A 25,985-nucleotide genomic window follows, 5' to 3' on the forward strand; every position below is an offset into this window, starting at 1 on the left:
CACTGTATTTTTCTATTTGGTTTATTTAGCAGATGCTTTCATCCAAAAGTATTACCTTCAAAGCAGTGAGAATACAAACAAAGGCTAAAACACAGGCTTAGCAGACAGTAACATTAATTGTATGACTTGAATTTAGGTCATTGGCTGTTTGTTTTATCTCTGTCCTTACTGCCATCTTTGTGAATGAATGGAGATAGTCATTCATTCACCTGAGAGGAGGAGAGAGAGAGAGATTGGGGGGGGGGGGGGGAGAGAGAGAAAGAGAAGAGGGGAGAGAGAGAGAGAAAGAGAGAAAGAGAGAGGGATAGAGGAGGAGAGAGAGAGAGAGGGAGAGAAAGAGAGAGGGGGGAGAGAGAGAGAAAGAGAAGAGGGGAGAGAGAGGGAGCAGATGTGAGACAGCAGCTCTTCACTCGCAAGTTTTCAGCTCGCAGGGGAATATGGGGATTCATCTATTTTAAGGGTTGACAGGGCAGCCTAAATGTCTATACCGAGGCTATAACGAAGAAGCAAGTATTGAAGAGGCTCCGGAGGAACAAATAACCTGGATTTGCGACAACATTACCATCCTGCGATGAGGGAAATAAAGAAGGCAAATAAGACAATGGAAATGTGTTGCAAGGCGCTTACAGGACGACAGGAGAAAATCATACTACTCATCTTTTATGTTCATCTGTGGAACAAGCCTATGGTGAGTGTTTATTCTTTAATAGGCTACATTCTTCAGATTTGGCAACAAGTAATATAATTCATGAGGTGACTTTAAAAGTGACTTTAACCTTCTAATTGGGAACAATCTACTTCATTAAAACCTAATGACATATTGATTGCATTGCTATCACCGGTATTATCCTCTGTCCTTTTCCGGCTCTAAGGAGCAACACACACACACACACACACACACACACACACACACACACACACACACACACACACACACACACACACACACACACACACACACACACACACACACACACACACACACACACACACACACACACACACACACACACACACTATTGAACACCAAATGTCCTCATTAAGCCGCAGGCGGTAATTAGTGTTGATCAACGTCAAGGCTCGCGACCTGCACCCATCACCACCTGTCTTGGTATAAATCAAAGCGATCAAATCAACAGGGAAATTAAAGGAAAAAGGTTCCATATGTTGTCCGATGCAAGGTTTGAGCATGCATTTGCCAATTAATAAGAAGATGTTTGGAATTATTTTATTTTGGTGGCAAAATGTCAACTAAAAGACATTTAATTTGTAACGCAAATAAAACCTTTTGAGAGGATTTCATAACAGAAGGGGACACGTTAAAACACATTACTTTAAACAAGCGACACAAATAGCAAGTTATAGGCGTGTCTGTTGATTGTGTGTTTGTTTAATAGACTGTTTCCAGTGTGTTTCCTCCAACGCTGCACCCACTCAGCACCTAGCAAAGAGCATCGACCTGTGATGCGTGTCTGCCTCAGGCTATATCTGATTAATTAAGTTGTCTGGTATTTTCAGGCTGAAGCAATTCATCCGGACTGCGCCATCATCTCCCAGCACCTGCGGGCTCGGGAGGTGTGCAGCCAGACGAGGAGGAGCGAAGCGCAGAACCAGAGCAACCAGAGCGACCAAAGCGGTGGGTTCATATGTGATGTTCCGAGAGAGAGCCTGGACTATGGGTTTATTAAACAGGATTGTGCTCTGAAGTAAAAAAGGAAGAAGAGTTTTGAGATGAAAGCAGCATTTCATATACTCTCAGGAAGGATAATTATGTGGGTGAAACTTTCTGTGGGATGCCAGTTGGTTGTTAGTTTTACTTTGGTGGCATTGTGAGCAAATAACAATTAAATTACAATATTATTTAGTGTCTTTATCATTGTATACACCCAGTTTTGCAAGGACAAGTAAATGTACACAAGTACAGTACTTAACTCCAAAAAAGTAGGCTACTTCACTTTCTGCTAGCCTATACTTCTCCCATCTCAGAAGGGAAACGTTTGACTTTTTACTCCATTACATTGTCTGGCAACAGGTATTTCTTGCATAACATAACATATATGATATTATGCAGTTCTGTATACTGCTAGTCAATAATTAATAAATATCCCGAAATGGGCTACACATCATACATTTAATGACACTTGGAAACAAGACATTCTGCATAACAATGAATACTGTAACTTGTTATACTTTTTATGGCTATATTTTGATATCAATACTCACCTGAAGAATCCCAAAAGGTAATACATCTGTGGTGGGAGGTGGAGTATTGGAGTATGTTAACTGCAACTGCAATAGAAATAGCAGCAGAGAAGAATTGTTGCATATAAAAAGACACAATAGGAAATGAAGTAGACTAGCACACAATGTTTGAGTTATTTCTACAGTAAAGTATTTTGCTGAGCTTTGCAATACTTTGGTTCTTTTACCCAAATTAAGAAAAAAAAGCCCTTGCTTAATTGAGTTTTTTTATACTGTGCTATTGCTACTTTAACTTTTTTCTTTTGTAATTGACCTGAAAGCTTCTTCTACCTGTGAGGGGTCTTGAAAAGGAGCTTGACTGGAATCTGTAATTGGTGGAGGTGTGATTACACCCTGTAATATCCATCATGCTGCTATAATACCGACACTGACACCTGTTGTTCGTCCTGATGAGGTTTCACCTGGTTGGCTTTCCAATCTGACCTGCAGTATAGTAATGAACCTGGCGTCTCCCAGAGGGCCGCACTCCGTGTCTCCATATCGGCTGCTTCACTGAAGCCCAGCTCTTCTCCTCTTGCCCCAGAACAACAACGCTCTGGCAATACCCCTCCGCGAGAGTGATGAACTCTAACATTTCCTAATTTGATCTTAATTACTCGTGATGACTGTGAACGCAAAGTCGTCATCCACTGCTCATTACCCAGATAAATGTCTGCGGATGAATTTCACTGTCGTAATAGGAGTGTTTGGCCATCCATGCAGCTGACATGTAATGCAGAGCATGAGAGAGTCATGCTGAGATGAAATTTCAGCTGAAATAATGACTCCCGGTGGTAATGGGCTCAACTAAACCTCATGCATAACGCTCTGATACCTGCTGCCGCTGGCCACCAATCCACCACTTACTGTACTGCGCTCCTTTGATACATTTGGTTTAGTTTAGGGCTGCAGCAAATAACTATCAAATAGCATGTTGAACAGCTTCTCAATCAAATCAAATCAAATCAAGTTTTATTTATATAGCACATTTTTAAACGATTTTTGGTCGAGCCAAAGTGCTGTACATATAATAAAAATAACCTACAGTAAAGACACTTTACAGCAAATACAACAGCACAGTTTGTGCAGAATATCAGTATGAGAAAACGACACCCTCTATCCTTAGACCCTCACATCGTACAAGGAAAAACTTCCGGAGAAAAAACCCACAGTTTAAAGGGGAACATGGGAGCAACCTCAGGGAGAGCAACAGAGGAGGGATCCCTTTCCCAGGACGGACAGACGTGCAGTAGATGCCGTGTGTAAATCGAAGAGATAATACATTTTACAGCGTAGGTTGGCCAAAATGTTTGGAAATGCATGTGTCTATAATAAGAAGATGAATCCACGAGGATGTCCTGTGGGAGCCATCAGGGAAGCAGCATGACGAGACCCAGCCACTACCCGAAGTCCACGACTTAATCCAGAATTTCAGGATAGGGGATCAATGAAGCTTAATATGCATAAAAGGTTAGCAAAATTGAGAAAAAACACCAGTCAGGAAGGTTAGTGCTACATAAAAGCCTCATGTTTGAGAATCCTGGACCAGCAAACGCCTAAATGTGTCTCTAGAAATGTTGAGTTGATGGTTGGTTTGTCCACCACACTGGTCCAGACCAACATGACTCAATGACTGTTAGCCATGACATTTTGTGAAGAAGCTTAATCGTTGTAACCTTGACTTTTCATCTATTGCCCACCAGGTTGGCTCTTTGAAGTAAAGTCTGTCCTTACCATTGGATGGATTGACATGAATTGATCCAAATTCTCTATTAGAGCATATTGAAAGCAAAGGTATTCAAAAGTGGAATCAAATGTATATAAAAAAGGACACCCAAATGCACATTAAATAACCTTTAAAGCATTATATCTCTCTGAGAAGTCAACTAATTGCTTGCTGCTTAATACATTGAGTTTAGTCATTAAAATAAAAATGTATTTAGATTTTTTTTCTCCCACTGTGGAAGAAGAAGAAGAAGATTCAACTTATTGTCATTACGTAGTACAGGTACTATGTAACGAAACGGTTTCTCTGCATTTGACCCATCCTAGCAGTGGGCTGCCATTATGTACGGCGCCCGGGGAGCAGTGTAGGGAACGGTGCCTTGCTCAGGGACACCTAGTAGCACTTGGTCTTTCCGGGACCTGAACTGGTGACCTTCCAGTTGCCAAGCCAAGTCCCTATGGAATTCGCCACCACCGCCCACGGGAGAAAGTCCTAATTAATAATCGTAAAAGGGGGGAATGGGTGTTAAAGTGACTAAATGTATAGCCTATCGAGCGGATAAAGTGGATAAAGGGCCAAAAATAGAGCCCTCTCCAGTGGGAGAGACAACCTTTCGTCGATGTGGAAGGAAATGTGAAATTACTAATCAACCTATTGACGTGAGTGTTAATTAAGGACTCTGACAGATCACCTCACATTATGGTTTTCCACCAATAGTTCAAAATCCCCCCTGTATTTAAGCAACAGTATACGTTTCTATCATGGTTTTTGCTGTACTCACGGTGGCAATTGTAGCGAGGATGATTCAGGACAAATGTTTTTTAAAAATAAATAATTGAGCCTCTTTCTTTGTTTTCTTCCTCAAGTCAGGCTATAAATGAAATCTTTTCATAATCATCACATTACTCTTAGTGTCTGCATGACTCAAATCAAGAGAACTGAATTCAAGCATCTGGGAGCAGGAACTCTCTTGTGGGAATATTATTCCACCACTTGACAGACAGTGAAACTGTTGTGCGCACTTATAAGCAATCTCATCCGTATAAGAGCAATTAAACAAACAGCTTGAAGCCATCAACCTAGATATAAACTTATGTTCAGAGCAAAAAAGCTGACCCGCACAAAAGGCTTGTGTCTTCAGCTACGCTAGCAGCTCTGTGAGGCTGCTAACATCAGCATGCTTGAAACCTAGCACTCTTTCTCACTACAGCACACATATGGTAAGCAGGTCAACTGTTGACCATCTCTCAGTTTAGCATGTTAGGATGCGAACATTGGCTAAATTGCATCCACCACAAGGTAAAACCAACGCTAATGGGTATCTCATTGATTTTGAATGTATTTTGAAATGAAATAGGACAAAAGGAACTCAACAGACCCACACATTTGTCTTCGTTTCTGGCAGAGTATTAAGCTAAATCAGCATTTTGATTCAGTCTAAATTGTAGATAATACAAAAACTAGCTTCTTACAGAATTTCTGAATTGTTCATATCAAGGAGGGTAAAAAATCGGGAGGTATCGTTCCAAAACTGAACAGCAAGGGCTGCATACTTACATACACACTGCAATCGTGTCAGAATATGCTGTCCTACCCAGTCCCAGTTCTTAACCCTCAGTTTGTATCAACTCTCCATGAAGGCAAATGTATCACGTTTGCATAATCGACACTGTAACCACTACGGATCCGGTCTATATGGAGCATGCTGTGTGGGTGGGCTTGGGTGTCAACTGATGGGAAATGCTGCAACATTCCAGTACGTTAGGGATCTTTGGTGTGTCACACTTTGGCCCAATTCCTAGGCCACCTTTACATCAGACCATTTTCATAAACTACAACTTCCTCTGCTGCTTTGTTGTCTTCAATACTGCCAGATCAATTTAAATGTCAAGTTCCTTTCCTGTCCTTTAGTGCTTTAATTGCAGCTGGGTCTTCACAAATAGCACTGCTGTTTGGATTTGATTGTTCTACCACACCAAAGTGCCCATCTCTCATGAAAAAAGACATATTATAGATATTGCTGTTTTATCTCTTGAATAGATGCCTTTACAATTCGGATTAAACCCATCTGTGTTAACCCTGAAGATGATTCCTCCCACATACGATATACTTAAGAAGGTGTTTCCCCTCCAACCAATTCTGAAATAAAGAGAGCAGCATCCAATTCTGGCAAAAAAAAAAACATAATTTTGGAGAGTAAAATCTCTTAATCCTTAATACCAATTATAACACAAACATTTAGACACTCTATGTAACCCCACCATACTGTGTATCTTCTACCTTGCAACCACAATCATTATTTCCAAGCATGTACTTTGCTGCCAATCTCAATCTTCTTATCCACAATGGATTTGAACAAGATGCACTTGACAGGAGGTGGGCTTAGTGTGGGTGGGAGCCCATAAACAGAGAGAGGGGGGAAAATGCATCTTTATATTTAGCATGCTTAGTGTGTGGCCACAGCAAGATTTTGAAGTAAGCCCTCTTACGATGAAAGGGATTAAACTTTTTCACAGCAGATATCTTTTGCCTTTTAACACCAAGAGAAGCACAGGTGAATTGACCAGGAAGTGAATGATGGATCACGTACATACTGTTCCTATAACATGTCCAAAAGTCTTAGAAGATATACATGGCTCCAGATTTGTCTAAAATGTCTTATGTGGTACCAAATAAAGTGTTAATATTTAATAATTTAATTTCACACTGCTCTGCCCCACAGTCAACATATGTATTTCTTAAGATATGACATAATAATGCCAACATTATGTTTTTTTTTTTTTTCTGAGACAAAGTGGAAAACGCAGAAATACATTTGGCAAGTTTTTTTTCTTGTTCAGCAAAGCTTTTTCCCCTCATAGATTTTGGGCAGGAGTCTACTTGTGATAGCACACCTCGGTTAATTGTCAAAACACAGCATATAAACAATGTGGTTCCGATAAAAACATTTACAACTACTTAAAATAAAAGCATACATTATATCAAGATATAAGTTGATAGTAAAAATTAAAATATTGTATACTGGATGCCTTTTGAATCATAAAAGTATAGTAGACTTCATTACAAAGTATGCTAAAATCATCCATCTACAGTGCAAACATTTACAATTTAAATATAACTAGTATGTGTATAATTTAAGCTTTAGGAGGGTATGGATATGCTTATTGATATTCGCTAAATGCAATAGTTTTTATGTTATGGGTGAGCTAGAAAAAGCATGCTAGTATATTATTAAGTAACAACAAATCCTGTAAATAAAGAAGTGTAATATAAAAGTTATGGTGGGTTTTGTTAGCTTAAGTCACCTGCTGTGTTCATGGCACCAACCCTTGAGACACAAACTCATTGAGAAAACACGCAATGAAAAGACAGACCTGAAACTGGAGTGCTTTTGTCTCCTGGATCCTTAGCTTCGGGAATATCAGTCTGACTCAGCCTGGCAGCTACAGGAGATGCTGACGTGAAGCATAATACTCTAAGGTCCGCCGCGAGTAATTACACTCTCGCTGCATAGAGTTATGTTAGTGTTGACCTCATATTTCTATCAAACATCTCATTGGATGCAAGTGATTGTTTTTTTATGAGAGAGAGACACAGGGGAAGGAGTGGATAATGGATTAAATCCAATGGATTTGTACAAATAAAAAATAAGGCAGAGAGAGAAAATGGATATTCAGCACACTGATTGTCCAGGTCGTGCCTTATAACAATGCCAGCAGCCCATTGGATGGCTAAATGCACCTGCACTCTGCTCTGATTAGCTTTTGAAGAACATAGTTTTTGTATATTTTGAGCTTTTAATGTAACATGTCTCCATGCTTTAATGTTAAAAAAGCTCTTTATTTGTCTCATACTGCCTGTGCTGCAGCACCTCTTTTCACCCTCTGTCTGAAACCAGAGCCCAGTCTGCTCTGATAGGTTAGCTGGTCGGCTCTGTTGTGCATGCTCAACTGTTTAGAGATATCCCGTCCCTTAGCCTATCACAATGTGTTGGAGCGCTAGCCAATAGAAGCGCAAGTGTTACATAGTGATTTCACAATGTTATGGAAGTAAACAAAAGGAGTCCAACAGAGGCATTTCAGGCAGAGGGGGAGAGTGTGGGAGAGAAACTCCCTCTGGAGAGAACTTTGAGATTTGTGCCTTTGCAGACCATTTACATGCACAAAAACCTAGATCACACTAACAGTCTCTGTCTCCTTTGTGATGTGTTGTGTTAAGCTGGTCAAGTTTTCTTTGCTAAAATTAGCAGATAAAACATATTTGTGATTGCATGAGTGTTAGAACGGGGTTCAAAAATACTGGACTCAAATGCGGCGACTCATATTTTAATGAGAAAAATAAAACAAAGTTGTAACAAAAAATCACTCTTGCGAGGACAAAACAAAACTTCTTGATTTCAAACAAACAAAACTCTCCTCTCTGGTTTTAACGCTGGGTCTCTTGAAATAGAAGCACACTGAAACAAGACGAACTGGCACAAGACAAAGGGAGACAAGGAGTATTTAAACATGAGGGAATTGGGAACAGGTGGAAACAATCAGGGGCGGGGCAGACGCTGACGATGGCGGAAAAACACCCAAAGTGAGGAAGTAACAGGACCTGAAAGGAAAGACAAGAGGTAAGTACAAAATAAAACAGGAAATGGGAAAAACAAGACATGACATGAAACATGGGGACTTGACTAGAGATGACCGACATAAAATAGACAGACAAGACGTGAAGTAACAAGAAAACCTGACTCTACATAGAAACCTGACTAGACTTGGAATTACATACCTGACTAAACATGAAATGACAGACATAAAACAAACACGACTAACACAATTGACGAGACACCACAATGAGAAGGCGTATTTAACCAAGTCAGGTCAGGCGTACTGTTCTCTCTCTTTGTGTGGGCGCATTTGTGCTGATTAAGGTCTCTGAGGAGGACTGAAAATGTTCAAGCCGAATCTCAATAAGTGTAACAGCAGGGAGTCTGCGATGCAGTGAAGACTCATCATTCTTTTGCATGACCTTTTCGAATTCATAGAGACAGGAACCCTGTAGGAAGCTATGGCATTTGACTGATGCATCAATACAACTGAATACTCTTTTCCTTACTGATATTTGGTTCAATTAAAATGCACGCAATAATGTTTCCATACTTCATTCCATTTCATTTCAAACCTTTATTTATCCAGGTGTATCCCATTGAGATCATTGATCTCTTTTTCAAGGGAGACCTGCAAGACTATAAGAGAAGTGTCTTTTTAAGCCGCTTATGAATGCATAAACTGGCTGCTCCTTATTATATGATGAAAATACTATTTGTATCATTTCATTATTACTTTGATAATCCAGAAGTTGTCCTGGAGTGCACTTGCATTACATAAATCACAAACAAGATATGTCTCATGCTAAGAGCTTTGTACAGCTTAGAGCAGTTGTTTGTGCTCTATGCTAACGTCAACTAGCTAACATCACGAAAATCCTTACTAAACACTACAAAATGGTGTCATTCAGGATTCTGATTCATTCTGAGCAAGAACTTAAAATCTAAATCAATTCTGATGGCAAACGATCCATTAGCTGACTATAGATTTCACTCGAACCCACAAAAGTTATTAGCATTAATTCTCTGGGAACCCTGATCACAGAAAACATCATGGCGGCCAAAAGTTGTCAAGTGTCTGCTCAGGGATCAAGGTGGTGGACGTGATGGACCGACATTGCTCTCCATACACAACAAAACCCAACATTTCAACAGTCCGGGCAGTGGAGACGGAGCGAATTGGCACCAAGAGAATTATTGTTAACTTCTGAGGAAATGTGTGTGACAGTTTCAGTCTGCAGAAGGAACAACGCAACTGATTATTAATGTGAGGACATGAGACAGACAGGAAGCCTACTGTAAGACAATCAATTATGCAAATGCGGTCAATACAAATCATAATTGTTTTTAAAAAATACATTAGTGGTTACATTTCCTCAAGGCCACTAAAAGGCTGCTATGCATGGGAAAGGTTGCTGGGAGTGAAACACAAAGTTTCTTGAATAACTAAAAGGTAATCAGAATAACAATTGATCCATTATCAATGTTTGTAGACAATTCAGGTTAAATGGATGTAGTTAGGGAATAGCTATTACTGAAGGTATATAAAAGTATGCAAAATATATTTCTTGCAACCAGCAGCGTCTGTGAGCCTGTCACGGAGGTGATCTCTGGGGCCATAGATCTCAGCCTCCGTTACGGGTTGTATAGCTTCATTGTTGTTGATTGTGTTCGCCTGGTGCCCTGTGTTGTCTACTCCCCCCTCACCATGTGTCTTGTTGGTTGATTGGTATGTGTGTTTTTAGGCTCTGTGTTCCCTGTTGGTGTGGGTGAGATCCTTGTTGCTGGTGACTGTGTTCACATGAGACAGTAAGATTGAGGCTGTGTCATGTATTTGAACGTTCTGCGTCTGCCTCCTTGCTTGTTCGGGCCGCTCAACGGTCAGCTTCACAGATCCAGTGGCCTTTCTTTGTATCTTTTTGATCCCTCAAAGCAGCTCCATCCAATCCTCGGCTGAGATGAGTGTCAGGTTTCTAGCTTTTTAGACGGATCAGTCTGTCTGATCAAAATCACATGGACTTCTGAGGATATTTTATGAGATGTTGGCAACAGACACTGACACATTTAAAAAGCAGTGAGTGTCTCAGCTGTGATTTTCAGTACCAGGTCCTAAAAGGCTCATATATTAAGATCCCAAAACGATGTATATTTCTGATCTGTAGAGTCATGGTAATACAAAGGGTTATGAACACATGCACAGATGGTCATTCATGCAGTCTTGTGAATGCCGTATGAAATCATGATTTAAATACAGAATGAACTATATGTGAATTGTTAATAAAATATATAATGCTATATATATTTGTTTCTATTCATTCTAACTGGCAGTTTCATACTTAAAACATTTATATTGTTTATTATTAATCAATAATAATATTATTGCTCTTATTTTATTAACATTAGTAATATGTCCTTTTATATTTGATATATTATTTGTATTTATTACAGGGTGGCTGTGGCTCAGTGGATAGTGTGTGCTGGACTTCGAGAGTCCCACTGCAGTCAGCATGTCGTTGTGTCCCTGGGCAAGACCCTTCACCCCAAATGTGCTCCTGTGGGGATTGTCCACAGTACTGAATGTATGTTAGTCGCTTTGGATAAAAGCGTCTAACAAATGACATGTAATGTAATGTGATGTTATTATAACTGACTGACCTTGCTGCCTGTGTGTGTGTGTGTGTGTGTGTGTGTGTGTGTGTGTGTGTGTGTGTGTGTGTGTGTGTGTGTGTGTGTGTGTGTGTGTGTGTGTGTGTGTGTGTGTGTGTGTGTGTGTGTGTGTGTGTGTGTGTGTGTGTGTGTGTGTGTGTGTGTGTGTGTGTGTGTGTGTGTGTGTGTGTGTGTGTTTGTAGGATGTAACACAGATTGGGATGAGATCGGCTGCTGGCTGAGAGCTGATGTCGGGCAGGTGATCAACGTCTCGTGCTCTGAGGTCTTCCAGCATTTCTCCAGCAGTCAAGGTTGGTTTTGATATCTCCAATCTTAACAAACATAGAAAACTCTAACTTAAGTGGACATGCACTCAACTGAGCAGTTTAAATACAGATGGTAATGTGGAAGTTACGCTCTCTGTTGGTGCATGCTCAGCTACTAAATCTGTGCTGTATAATCTGGAGTCGCTCTGATGAAGGAGTATAGCATGAATTATTCATTAATGTTTGTTGGCAAGAATATGTATATAGATATATACCGCGGGAATTTCTGGCAAAAGAAGTGACTTTGTAATACTTTCCAGAAAGATGGTGCTGATGAGGACAAGAGGGACATATTCAGAAGTTAACATTATCTAGTCTTGAGTAAATCAAAATGAAGATGTTTTATATTTATATTTTAAGTCAAACCTTTCCCAAATTGGGATCCATAAAGTTCTATCTTATCTTAATATTATTTTTATAATAGACAAAACGGATGAAGTATTGTGTCATAAGTATGTTTTAATCCATTAATCCTCAAGGAAAAACAGGTACACAATTCTGGGACTCTTTGTTCTCTGTCGTCTTGAGAGGATTGTCAATATGAGTCCAACATTAAAGGAGTTAAGGTCAGGATCATCACGGAATAATGATCTTTCCATTCCAATCTCAATGGAAATGCTTACTCATTGTGACCTGACTTGCAGATAGCACAAACAGACCACATTTGATCTCAGTGGTGCAGTTGGCGGCATTTGTTCCTGTTTGCTCAAAGGAAAATGAAAAAGCCAACCCCACTGCCACACATTTCTGTATTTCTTTGTTCAAACAGTTCTGCTAAAGCCCACATGTGCTATCTGTGGCACACACATTTAGATTCCCTCCAACCCAGCAGTGCAGTGCAGGGAGCTTTCAAGCTGACAACCTATCCTACGACACCTGCAGTTTCCACACGGACGTTAACCTGAACTGAAATGTCAGTAGACTTGAACATGAAAGCATCAAATGTTTTTTGACTGAATGCACTAATGGAAAGAAAAGAGAGCAAATGTCAAGGTGTCAGAATGTGCACCAGACAGAAACATTTCTATAGGATTGTAGCTTACAGTGTCATTTATAATATGAGATACTTCGCTATGTCATACTCAATACCACTTCTTAAGCTCAAGAACATCAGCGTGAAACTAATTCTGTTTGTAGAAGTAAGATAAGCTTATCAAGATGTTTCCCAGTGGCTTTATGCAATGTCAGTGGCTAAAGGATTTGGGACATATGCAGCTTTGATTGCTGTTCAAAGCAATTTCATGTAATTTATATTTAAAAAAAAGTTATTAACAAGAGTAATTGCTGGTCTATGAATTATAGCGCTTTTTATGATGCCTGATGCATTGTGCCAAATCAATCGCCTAGACAGACCAGAGTCTTCAATATCTTTCCTTCTTGGCGCAACAAGGGCTCATAATGACACTTGTTTATATTAGCCCCCCTATTTAAGCGTTATTTATCGTTCACTGTTTAAGAATCATGATCTTTAAAGGGGCCCGCTCGCTAAACAGACAGAGCACATTACTTCCTGTAATTGTTTTTTAAGCCTGCTTCCTATTTTACATTTTAAATACAACTTTCTGTCCCCATTTACGTTTGACAGATTTTAGCAATCCATAGGCGGAGATGCAAACAGCTGTTTTGACGAGTTGTTCATAAATTCAGAATATATTTAGTCTCTGATAATGCTACATTCTTATGCAACCCAGTCTCATGGCATTTCGTGTTAAAGTCATAAAATGAATCTATTGATTCGTATTCACCAACACGATTTCCCCATTTATTTTGCGTCACACAGATCAATTTTAAAAGCAATGTAAATAATAACAAATTAGAAGGAAAAAGAGATTTCAGTATTCTGAGGCCCCATTTATTTTCCTCACTGAGGGCAAATAAACTCCGAATTTATACAATTTAAAATAAAAGGGTTAGGGTTAGGCTTAGGGTAAGATATTGAGTAAGAAAATGTTTTTATGAACCACAAAGCTTCTGGTATTCTAAGACGCGACCGGACAAAAAGACGTGGTGCAGGCACGAAACATACTACCAATAGAAATACATTGCTTTAAAAATCATTCTGTGTGACACGAAAAAAAGGGGAAAATCGTGTTGGTGAACACGAATCGATAGATTAAATTAATTTCGTGACTATAACACGAAATGCCGTGAGACTGGGTTTTCTAATGTGAGTGCACTAAATTAATTGATGTATCCTTTGATTTGGAACAGTAGCTTTATAATAGTTAAGTGTGGTCAAATCAATCAATCAAATATCCCCCTTACATTTTCACCAGCCCCCAAACTCTATTCATCTTTTCGCCTGGCCTTTATATCATCCTGAATTTCACTGCATTTGCCCCATTTTCAGCACGATTCACAGCACGATTTATATAAAACTGTTCCAAAATGTTAATGTTCAGCCAAAATGAAGCCACAGACAAGATTAAGAAGAAGGTGAATAATAACAAATACATTGAGATATTGAATACATTGTACGATGTATTGCGAAGTATACACTTGTTTCTATTACAAGTTATTTGTAGTCTATATTTAAGTTTCTGTAATATTGCAGTTCTCTGTCTGTATCATTGCTTATTTCCCCAGACACACTCATTGGCTATGAATAACTTGGCTTATTGTAATAAAACGTATACTGTTGCAGATTCTGAAAATATCTGCAGGGGTTGAAATAGATCTCGTCTCTCTGCTGTCTGCATCAGGATTTGTTTTCAGGAACTGTACGGAGGACGGCTGGTCAGAAATGTATCCTCCCTACAACGATGCGTGTGCTTTCAGTGATGACAGCGAGCCGGAAACTGAGGTAAACACACACTTGTTGTGGTTTCTGTCATGCCATTCAACCTACTTAATTGTAGCTTCAGTCTAAAGTCAACGTGTGTATGTAATATGTGTTAATTTAAATACAATGAAGTACAATTACCTCAAATTGTAGTTAAGTAAAACATTGAGTTAATACTCCCATTTACTTTTCACTACTATAGATCCACTGTTATTGATGTTTTCTGTGACATTTCATTCATCACCTCATCTCACTTTCATTTGATTTGACAACATTTCCTCAAACTCTCTGTGTCTCTCTTTGCAGACGACCTACCTGTCTGCGTTCAGACGGGTTTACACCGTGGGCTACGCCACCTCACTCATCTCCCTCATCACAGCCATAGTGGTGTTCACAGCCTTCAGGTAAGCACACACTCTCCCAGACACAAACAAATAACAATAAGGGCAATAAAAAGGGTCAACAACCATGATGCACACACATATATGCAGATATTGTGATGATCGACTGTAATAAAAGCCCAGGCAAAAACTTTGTTATGTAGAGGCTTGGGGATCTGGCAGTTTGGCAATGAAAACAAAATCCCTCAAAACTCACCTTTTCACTCTTGCCTTCAACTCCTAATCCACTTACCCCTCGCCCTTATTCCACCTAGCTTAGCACTTTTTACTTTTGTTGTTATTTTTGTTTTACTTGCTTGTAAAGCGCTTTGAGCACCAGGAAAAGCGCTATATAAATATTATTTATTTATTATTATTATTATTATTATTACTATTATGTACATGTGCTTCTTTCAGGAAGTTCCGCTGCACCAGGAACTACATCCACGTCAACCTGTTCTCCTCCTTCGTTCTGAGAGCCAGCGCTGTTTTCATTAAAGACACAGTGCTGTTTGCTGATGAGACCCTGGACCACTGCTCTGTGTCCACGGTAAGCAGAGTTATCATTCATTATTGTTCCCATCCTAAAGCAGATTCCAACATCTGCTGTATGATTGACAACGAAAAGAGGAGAGAAAAAGGGGAAGACAAGAGATGAAGGGCAGCTGTCGTTTCCCAGGCAAATCCATTCATTAGTTGACAAGATTGATGAATTATTTTAGCATGTACCTAGTTTAAAAACAAAGAAACAGCAGGTACGTTTCGGTTTGTATGCTGTGGGTAATATAATGTAAGGGTCTAAGCTGTACCCTTATGTAATTGCTTCATCATTATTTCATTTTTTTCTTTTTGTAGTGAGTTTCATTGTATTATTTGTAATGGAAAAGCCGTTCATGCAGCCTGTAGGTATGGTGGTAGGTACTACGTGTCTCCATAGTCTTACTGTGCGTTGTTACAAGTGGTTGTTACATTTAGTGGACCATTTACCAAATGACGTCAAAAAAAAAAAAAACTAGAATCCATCCATATTCAAACACACGTAGTAATGAAAATGTTTTTTTGTGAGAAACCACAGAACAGTGTTACATATCTGTCGATAACCACCGAGAAATCTCACCAGCATGTCTCTTCGTATGTTTTTGTCTCTTAAGAGAGGTGAAACAGTGCTTTGTTGAAGGACATTATTTAGATTTGATGAAGGAAAAATGCACTTCAATGGTCCCTGAAAGGATCAGAGAGGCTGATGTAAACAGAATCCAAACAGAAAGAATAAGCGGTATCGTTTTTTGCTTTTGCACTCACTTGTACCACCTGTACACAAGCATTTCAAAATATTGCAAAAACATTTAAGTTCTTCTACTAAACATGTTGTCTCTTTAAAAAGATTCAAAGTCTTTTGGGACATTGCAGAGGCATATCAGCACGTACACCTTTTCAAAACCCTAACCACAGCTTCTCAAATCAAAAACTACAACCACTCTTTAAAGAACACACAAACAAATAGGAATAGTAGTTTTTCTTAGCTCATGAAAAGTAGATATTTTGGAAAGATAATTATCACAAAAACATGTAGTTAATACAATTTAAAGATATAAACAACACTGATAAAATAATTGTAACCTAACCTATTCATGATATAATTATAGAATCTGTATATATCTACAGGATATAACTATAAATATACATTAACTGATACAACCAGATATAACTGCATAAATGGAGAATATATAAATATAGAGAATTAAAACTACTTTAACACTCTACTTTACGGCTTTGCGTAAACAAATGACAAATCCAGACTAACGTGTTTTTTCTGCCCTCTCTAGACAGCGTGCAAGTCAGCCGTGGCTTTCTTCCAGTTCAGCATCCTCGCCAATTACTTCTGGTTGTTGGTGGAGGGAATGTATCTTCAGACCCTGCTGGCGCTGACTTTCGTCTCTCAGAGGAAATACTTCTGGTGGTACATCCTGATTGGATGGGGTGAGTAGAGATGACTGAGTAGGGCATCTGAGAATGTGCAAGCCTTTGAAAAATGAAATATTGGCTGGATAACACACATTTAAAAGTTGTTTCACAAACCCACAAAGGATTTTCATTTGCTCAATGGCAAGTGCATGTGTTAAAGGGGCCCTATAATGCTTTTTGGGGTTTTCCCTTTCCTGTAGTGCGTTACTTATATATTTTTTGGGAGTTTCTAATATGTGTTTAGCTTAAATTTGATAACTGACACGATTCACCAAGCTTGCTGAGTATACATGGCCGTGTTTGAATGACACTGTAGTTTTTAAAGTGGCCTGCGGTCAGACCTTGAGTTTTGCTGTGAGAGAGCGAGACTTGCCGTGACGATATACTATCCAATAGTCTACTGTGACGCTAATCATAAACAATTGTAGGCTGTCCTATATATTCAGCTGGTCATTCGTGTGCCTGTTGATTGTAGTATTGTTGTATTTCAGTACATTGAATGATACTGAAATGTTTTCCTGTCATCTTTGTCTTATGATAACACAATATAATCACATTTAGATGGTTGGGATTACATTTCCACTCATTCAGTCACAAAAGCCTGGCAACGATTTATGAATACAATCGCTGTTCCTGAGACTGCTGTTGTGCTCGCTCGTGTTTTCTCGGCTCTCCCTTTGTTCTCTCCCTTATCTCTGGCTTAACTGAGCTCTCTACGGAGGTTTAGAGTGCTTTCCCTTTTGTGCTGCTCATTTCCATTGTCTTCCTATTTTCATCCAATTGTCTTTGTTGATTCCTGTTTTTTGAATTTACCTGTTCAAGCCTGTACTCTCAAGTGCTTCTATAAATGTTACGCAGTCTGTGGTCTAGCTAGCGAGTTAGTGAAGCAGTGAAAGAAACAGTAGCACACCTTTTTTTTTTTTGGTGAAGAGTCTGAGTTTTTGAACCTTTAGGCAAACAGATTCTGAACTTGGCAAAATACTACATTTCTGGAGGGTATGCTGGGTCTTTTGTGGAAGCATATCCATTTTCCAGGTCCATATGTTTCCAAGTGTAATACTGTGTATTAACACATTAACCCTCACATTGTGTTCAGTTCAATTTTGGTGCGTATAAAATAGAAATATTTATGTAATACTATCCTATGTTATTGAAACAAGGGTTTAAAGTAGCCCAACAAAACCATATTTGATCATGTATTTGATTTGAACGGTCTTTAAAAATCTTTTATCTGTGGTAATCCAGGTCAAACGGACCACACAGAGAATAAGAGTCTTTGTTGTTCCTCGGGTAACGTTTTTATCAAACACTTGTTTGGGTTTGGTTTGATACAAAAACCACCCAGATTATTTAATCGCAGCTATTATAAACCAATGTTCTCTGTGAGTCAGATCCTTTGTTTTTGGATGACTTGGTTTGATACTTTTTATAAATGCTGGGTAAAGGACTGGCCGAAATAAAAAAGTAGATATTTTCTGGATATGTATAGATTTCACAAGTTAGAAATGTGGTTAAATAAAAAATACACATTCTTTTTAAGTGTTGTAATTGGACTAGCATATAGAAAAGGCATGTGCTCCTTTTCTAGCACAACACAAGCGAATATAAAGCTGGGGATCTTTCTTTCCAATGTGTATGTCTAGGAACACCCTGGTAACATAATGACCCCCGTTGGGAACTCCAAAGCGCTCTTTCTAAAAATCAGTTGTTATAGTTATGATAATGCATGCCATACTCTCCATTCAACTATATCAACACATTGACTAAACACTTCCAAAACTGATATAAACATACAACCATGAGCTTGTTTAAGGAAAATCTGGAGTGAAATATGTCCGTCTTGTATCTGTGTTTTTGAAAACTGACAAGGAAGCCAGCGTGTGTTTGATGTGGATCCCACTCAGTATCCAGAGTGTCTTTGATATGTTTTATCACCTTCTTTCCAGTTTGTTCTATCTTTCTCCCCCTTTAATCCTGTGTGTGTTTCTTTTTCTGGCATGTAGATGCAAGTGGGAGATGGATATATTTATTACACAATGTCTTATATAGGCTGAACAACGTTTTAATAAATTATGAAGTACACATGAGGCTTGAGCGTCGTTCAGATACATTTTTCTTGACACATAAACAATGTATTAATAATGAATTCTGCTTGTGTTATTTTCTTATGCTGCAGGGCTGCCATCAACAGTTCTTATACTCTGGGTGTTGACCAGATTTTTCTATGATGACAGAGGGTATGACTTACTGTATCACACAACCTAATTACACAACATTATTTTCTCATCATTTCTCTGCTATCATAACTTTGCATGTTAAACAGTAGTAATTATTCTAGAGTACTTTGATTTGAGTGTGACCTGATTTTAATATTTGATTGCAGGTGCTGGGACGACACAGACAATGTTGGTATTTGGTGGATAATTAAAGGACCAATCACAGCCTCGCTGCTGGTGAGTGGAGAGCAGTGAGACTGTACTTCTACCAATTAATTGTGACTATGATCCAAGTGGGGGGTTAACTATCAAATGTCATCGTTTATTTTCAAAACAAGGAGTACTATACTTCACTTGACATTTGCTGGCAGATTTGTTCAGCTCTTGAATAGCTAGCAAACTAATATGAAGCTAGCCCTATGAGTTGCTGCAACAAATTGTGTCCCTTTGATTCTTTAATTTTGCTAGCTGACTAAAACAAAGTGATTCTTGTGATAATTGTGTATCCAATTGCGTGTTTCTCTACCAGATTAATATAGTCATCTTCATCAACGTGATCCGGATCCTGGTCCAGAAGCTTAAACCTTCAGCAATGGTTGGAAACAATGAAACCGGACACTTTATGTGAGTCAATACATACTGACACTTCTGAGCCACTTACACATGAGAGCCAGTATTTTAAATGGTTGGATTTGGTAGAAAAACTACTAAACTGAGCAGCAAAAATCATTCTGCTGGGAGAATGTCTCCTCAAAGACACATACTATGTATGAATTTAATTTCTAAAGCTTCAACGCATTAGAAAGGTAAGTGGGGGTGATTGATCTAGGCGAGTCTCCCCTTTATAACTCACCTGATGAGATTGCCCACCTGCAGCAGAGTAACATCTGAACAGCTGATGAATAGACTGCAGATTGTGTGGGATGAAGGTAGCGGCTGATCAGCCAATCAGCTAATGCGGGCAGGACTACAGAGCTCTGCCCCAACAAAAGGCATTTATTTGTATCCGTCTCAAGTTTTCTCTAGCATTTAAGTGTTTAGGAAGTAAAAGCATGATTTGGAAAACTTGACCTGATAAGACATTTTAAATAAATGACTAGAGATATATTTCTATATTTTGTAATAAATGGGGTAGAATAGTTGTCTATTGTGTGCAGGCTATCTACTGATGAACACATGAAAGTTATCCAGATTTTGATAAAATAATCTTTTATGAGAACCATATTGAATGTAGGTGACATCTAGATTAGAGAGAGAGTCAGTAATGCTTTTTGAAGGAACAGTGATTTTGAGAATGCGAAGAAAATCCAAAGTGAACAAAAGTGATGCAATCTTTCATTGGGATTTTATAAAGGTTACACGTTTAATTTGTTCATTTCTCTTTGATGTCTGTCTGCAATCAATCCCCACACAACAGTAGCAAGAAAAAGTAAGTGAACCCTTTGGAATTACCTGGATTTCTGCATAAATTGGTCATAAAATGGAGGAAGCCACTGCTGTCCAGAAAAAACCTTGCTGCACGTTTGAAGTTTGCAAAAGAGCACCTGGATGTTCAAAATATTCTGTGGACAGATGAAACCAAAGTTGAGTTGTTTGGAAGGAACACACAACGCTATGTGTGGAGAAAAAAAGGCACAGCACACCAACATCAAAACCTCATCCCAACTGTGAAGTATGGTGGAGGGAGCATCATGGTTTGGGGCTGCTTTGCTGCCTCAGGGCCTGGACAGATTGCCATCATCGAGGGAAAAATGAATTCTCAAGTTTATCAAGACATTTTGCTGGAGAACTTAAGGCCAACTGTCCACCAATTGAAGCTCAACAGAAGATGGGTGATGCAACAGGACAACGACCCAAAGCACAGAAGTAAATCAACAACAGAATGGCTTCAACAGAAGAAAATCCGCCTTCTGGAGTGGCCCAGTCAGAGTCCTGACCTCAACCCAATTGAGATGCTGTGGCAGGACCTCAAGAGAGCGATTCACACCAGACATCCCAAGAATATTGCTGAACTGAAACACTTTTGTAAAGAGGAATGGTCCAAAATTCCTCCTGACCGGTGTGCAGGTCTGATATCAACTATAGGAAACGTTTGGTTGAGGTTATTGCTGCCAAAGGAGGGTCAACCAGTTATTCAATCCAAGGGTTCACATACTTTTTCCACCCTGCACTGTGAATGTTTACACGGTGTGTTCAATAAAAACATAAACACATATAATTGTTTGTGTGGTTTTAGCTTAAGCAGACTGTGTTTGTCTATTGTTGTGACTTAGATGAAGATCAGAACACATTTTATGACCAATTTATGCAGAAATCCAGGAAGTTCCAAAGGGTTCACATACTTTGTCTTGCAACTGTAAGAACATCATTATTGTTTCCTATTTAACCTCTAAGTTTCAGTCCATTGAGAATTTGGTTAAATGAGATTCACCTTCCTTTCCTCATACAATGCATTAGGAGATCAAGTGTTATTGAGCAAATGTTCACTGCTGAGGTAAAACTGCTGAGTGAGAAACTGATATGTTAAAAATAGATCTCAGTTTCTTTGAAGAGTTTTCTACGGGTAAGGAAAGGAGAGCGAATCGATAACATCCCCTGAAAACATCCTCTCTGTTTAGGAGGGAAAATGCTGCGTCGATGAATCTACTCCTGTAGCCCAGAGATCTATCTCTACCTGAGTTAATCCTTCCTTTCTTTTGACATTTGGTTGGTTCAGTTCCAGCTCAGCTGAATTAATTTACCATGAGAGCAGCACACGAAAATAGCATCAGATACCAGAAATAGATGTCTCCTTTATTGCTGTGAGACAGGATGGCTCCACCAGTTCAATGGATATTTTCAAGCCTTCTAAAGCTTCATCTCGGTTTTACAAACTTCAATCTGGTTCAGACAGATCTGTGACATGAACACGAAGGCACAAATCCCAGGTGTGACAAAACACTATCCTATTACAGGCCTGGAACTAATCAGATTACAAAAAATAAAAGTTATCTTGAATCTTTCAGCAGCCAACTCGTTGATGATATTTCTAATCAGAAGGGTTTTCGTGTTATTTATATTCAGATATAAGGCTATTTTCACTGCCTTGTGACATCCTTGGATCTGTTGGGGTTAGATTAACTGTTGATTGATCTTTGATATATTATGTTTCAAATTCAGCTTTGAGTCAATATCTGTCAGGGTTGGGGAAAAATAGGACCCAAATGCAGAATGAGGAGGAAGCAGGTTTCAAAAAGAAACAAAAGCCGAGCTTTATTTCCCAAAAGCTGAACAAAACAAGAATCCACAAACAGGTACGAGGTAGCATCCAAACAAAGGTGACTGTGACCAACATGAAGGGGGACATGAACGACAAATAATGAACCAACACTGAACACGGGAAGAGACAAGACTAAATACAGGGAGGGGTAATCACGAGACGAGAAACAGCCGGGCAGGGAAGGAGAAACACAAGGGCAACAGGTGAACACAATCAGACAATCAGACACACCAGGGACACTAACGACAGGGAGGACAGAACAGCCAAATAACCCCAAAACTAGACACTCAAAAACTCAAACCCTGACAGATATCATTAGTTATATGATATAAGAGAAAGGGGGGCTATTAAATGGTTGTGATTTTGTGTTTCTTTTGGGATGTAGCGCAGAGGGGGAGTTTTTTACCTCGCTGCAAGTTGGTGCAGTATTGTAATGTCATCATAATAAACATAACATTTATATGATTTTCCGACACCGCTGATCTGATTTGAGCACAATGAATCAGGGTTCTGTATTTTGACATTTTCACTGATGAAGCTGTTGTTTTAAAGGTCAGTTTGTTTAATGAAAATGTGATATCTGCCACATCGGCGAGCCATTGTTGAAACTTGGCGACATAATAGATTCTGGCATTTGAAACCAAAGCACTGATTAGATTGACACCGATAAAGGGGAATATTTCAAGCTGTGAAGAACCGTTTTATATAAATATTCAAATCTGTGTTGTTCAGTTCTTACTTTAAAGCTTCTGAAATCTTCTTGTTTTCTCTTTAACATGAAATATTAACACATGTCAAATTCAGAGTAAAAAGCAACGTCGTGAGTTATTGTTTATTAAAAGATCAAGATTGAAAAACTTTGCTTTATGAGGACATCACATCTGATTGAACATTGGCCAGGCAGTGTAAGCAAACAAATCCACCGCTGTCATCTCATTATGATTCAAAGTTGATAAATGACGATGGTATGTGACAATGCCTTTTTTCACATGAGTCCCACCAACTTCAAAATACTTAAAAAGAGCAAAGATAAAACTGAAATGAGAAACATTTGTCATGAAATAGCCAAAAGATTACGTGTTCAGGAAGGAGCCATGGCTCAGAGTAAGCTGAAATGTGTTTTCAGGACCTTCAACACGGATTAGCTCCAGATTGGTTTTTTACATTACCTGGACGGATGTCTCTCTTCTTTCTCTCATTCCTCTGTTGTTCATTTCCCTCAGGAGGCTGGCTAAATCCACGCTGTTCCTCATCCCTCTGTTTGGGATGCACTACACAGTTTTCGCCTTCCTGCCTGAAAACACTGGAGTGGACGCCAGACTTTACATCGAGCTGGGTCTGGGGTCCTTTCAGGTATACAAGAATAGAGAGGTGGCGGGACAACAAGTATTAAAAACCACATTAAGACAAATTGTAAAAAAAGATGAATGAAGATGCTCTCAGTTTACCTTGGGTTATTTTGTGCAGCAGACATGTTGACTTGCAGTAGGGAAAAGCATAGGTGTTACTAATAACACTAAAAATGGCTGTTTAAGTCTGAACAGCTGACAAGATGGCGGCGCATGTATATGCTGCGGCTTTTGAACTCGCCAGTTGTTGTACAGACTGCTGATAGATGTGTATATAACTGCACTCTGGTTAGACCCTCCTAATTTCATTACACTCTGCACATTACACACTCTGCTTGCATTATGTAATGACAATAAAGTAATCTAATCTAAGTGTCCCAGTAAACCATGCCATTAACAGTTCTTACTTTGACATGTCAACATATAATATTTTATAAATTACCATTAACTTGCAGGTTATTTTCATGTCTCAATCTATGGTCTCAATCAATGTTTGGTTTGGTGATATTTAGGCATTCATGACATCATTTTTTGCATCGTTTTAAGTTGTGTAGCGTATTATGACATAGGATATTTTCTCTAATGGTATTTAAGTTAAATGTATAATTAGCATTGTAGTGTTATCATTTTAAAACAGTGACTATTAATTCTGCGTTGCAGGGTTTTGTGGTGGCACTGCTTTACTGTTTCATGAATGGAGAGGTAAGTGAACAAAGTGATTCTTTTCTGATACACAAGTGCTGCAAACACTTTTCACTGGACACCATTTTTCTTACATCCATACCTTTGTTTGAGTTTGTGTTACAACGTTATCTAACACAGTGTGTTTTCTGATACTGCTACTGGGGCCAAATGTATATTGTACTCATACAACGACTATTTCTGTCTGAACTCTGTACATATGAATTTGTCTTCAGGTCCAGACAGAGCTCCGGCGATGGCTGAGAAAGTGTCACAATCAAAATCATCTCACCCCAGGCAAGCGGAGTATCACTCAGATCTCAGTTCGAGCCCGCGGGGGGCTCGGGCGGCCTCCTTCCACTGGGAACATCTCTTCAGTGTGATTTCTAAGAGACCATCCATCCATGAGAGACTTGTTGTTGTGAGAATGTCAAGAAAACTATCAGAGGCAGTCCTTGCCCTGCTGATGATATTAATTCAACAACACCCCTGTGAGGGGAGCGTAATGATCACTAATGAGTGATGGAGGAGATGTTTGGTCGAGATGCATTACTTTGGTGTCAGCAGCAGCTACCACCATGAAAGCACTTTCTGAGCTTAATCACAGTGTTTTGGGGGGTTGCAACCAATGAAATAGTAAAGAGACCCTGGAGCTTGATTTGCAAGGATGACACGGTGACATGTGGAAAGACCATAGAGACAGAGCTGGCCGGGGAACTTGTAGGATGACTTCACATGTTTGTGTTTACAGATTGTAGTACAGAAGGAGTGTGAATGTGGCTTTATAATGTGAAATGAGCTTGACTTCTCTAGCAGTTGTTATGCTGCACTGTACATGCTATTTTAGTGCAGGCTGAAAGTATGTGCAGTACTGATACGGACCAAATTGAAAATTGATTTCTTTGTGCAGAAACTCGCCTGCTGCTAGTGAGAAAAATTTCAATCATGAAAATCCTGAGCACCTGTGAAAATGTATTTGAGGCCGTGTGTCTGCTTTTGTATGCGTGTCTTTGGTGAGGTGGTAGTGTGTGTAAAACTGAAAGATTGGGAATGTCATGTATTTAAAGACTTCTTACTCGGAGGAGTATCCTTTGGTGAGCCATTTTCGAAACACAGTATTTGTCAATACTTTTCTTTTCTTCGTTTGTCATTTTTATTGCTGTTGCTAGATGTGGTCATCTTAATTTTTCATCACATTTGTTACACTGCAGGAAATACCCAAATATTGCCATGGTAAAGTCATAATGGTACTACTAGAAAAAGTATTTCTATTGACACAGTAAAAGTAAACTGTACAGAAATGTATGTTCAGATAATCTGTGTTGGGTATTATATTCAATATTGGTGGAGCAAAAGTCAGATTCTTATAACTTTTTCAATATATGGTTTAATAATTATATAATTAAATCACTGTACTTTTCTCTCAAGCCCCCTGACGGTCATTGTCAGTACACAATATATTAACATTTTGCACTTATTTTATATTAAATACATTGTGTTTCCATTGTTGGTCTTGTGGGTTTAGTAAGGGTCAGCCTGTGTAGGGAAAAGCTCAGAAATTAATTAAACGTGTGGTTTGAGAAGTACATTGACTGTTTCTTTTTGACTATATTAATTAGTTATACACTTTAAATCAACAAATTGTAAACTTGGTTTTCTGATAGTAGGATTGGGGGGTAAGAAAGTTATATACCTTAATTTGGAAAGAACTGGGAAAGAGAAGAAGCAAATTGGTCTTTAAAATGCTTCTAGCTACAGTAAGAATTATTGCTTTAAACAAGTACTTAATTACGCTGGATACAGCTGGAAATATTTTCAAA

The 25,985-nt window shown here is 38.9% G+C and overlaps 1 protein-coding gene across 2 annotated transcripts; it reads left to right on the forward strand.

Moving 5' to 3' along the window:
* The first annotated feature begins 562 nt into the window (after positions 1-562).
* LOC307019638 (vasoactive intestinal polypeptide receptor 1-like) lies at positions 563-24,691 on the forward strand. Of its 2 annotated transcripts, XM_079650637.1 has the most exons (13): positions 563-688; positions 1,519-1,636; positions 11,411-11,518; positions 14,236-14,336; positions 14,622-14,719; positions 15,113-15,245; positions 16,522-16,675; positions 18,837-18,897; positions 19,044-19,113; positions 19,406-19,500; positions 23,359-23,488; positions 24,145-24,186; positions 24,402-24,691. In XM_079650637.1, the coding sequence occupies exons 1-13, from the start codon at positions 572-574 to the stop codon at positions 24,546-24,548; spliced, it is 1,374 nt and encodes a 457-aa protein (XP_079506763.1). In that variant the 5' UTR covers positions 563-571; the 3' UTR covers positions 24,549-24,691. The 2 variants fall into 2 exon arrangements, with proteins under 2 accessions (XP_079506763.1, XP_079506764.1); XM_079650638.1 differs by lacking the exons at positions 563-688; positions 1,519-1,636 and adding an exon at positions 8,316-8,834.
* Positions 24,692-25,985: the final 1,294 nt, after the last annotated feature.

This window comes from Notothenia rossii (assembly GCF_949606895.1).
Source record: "Notothenia rossii genome assembly, chromosome: 9".
Classification (NCBI taxonomy): Eukaryota; Metazoa; Chordata; class Actinopteri; order Perciformes; family Nototheniidae; genus Notothenia; species Notothenia rossii.

Coding starts and splice junctions, on each gene's coding strand:
- LOC307019638 (XM_079650637.1), top strand. CDS start 572: ATGAGGGAAATAAAGAAGGCAAATAAGACAATGGAAATGTGTTGCAAG. Junction 11,519..14,235: donor GCATTTCTCCAGCAGTCAAG/GTTGGTTTTGAT, acceptor TGTCTGCATCAG/GATTTGTTTTCAGGAACTGT. Junction 23,489..24,144: donor TGGGTCTGGGGTCCTTTCAG/GTATACAAGAAT, acceptor TCTGCGTTGCAG/GGTTTTGTGGTGGCACTGCT.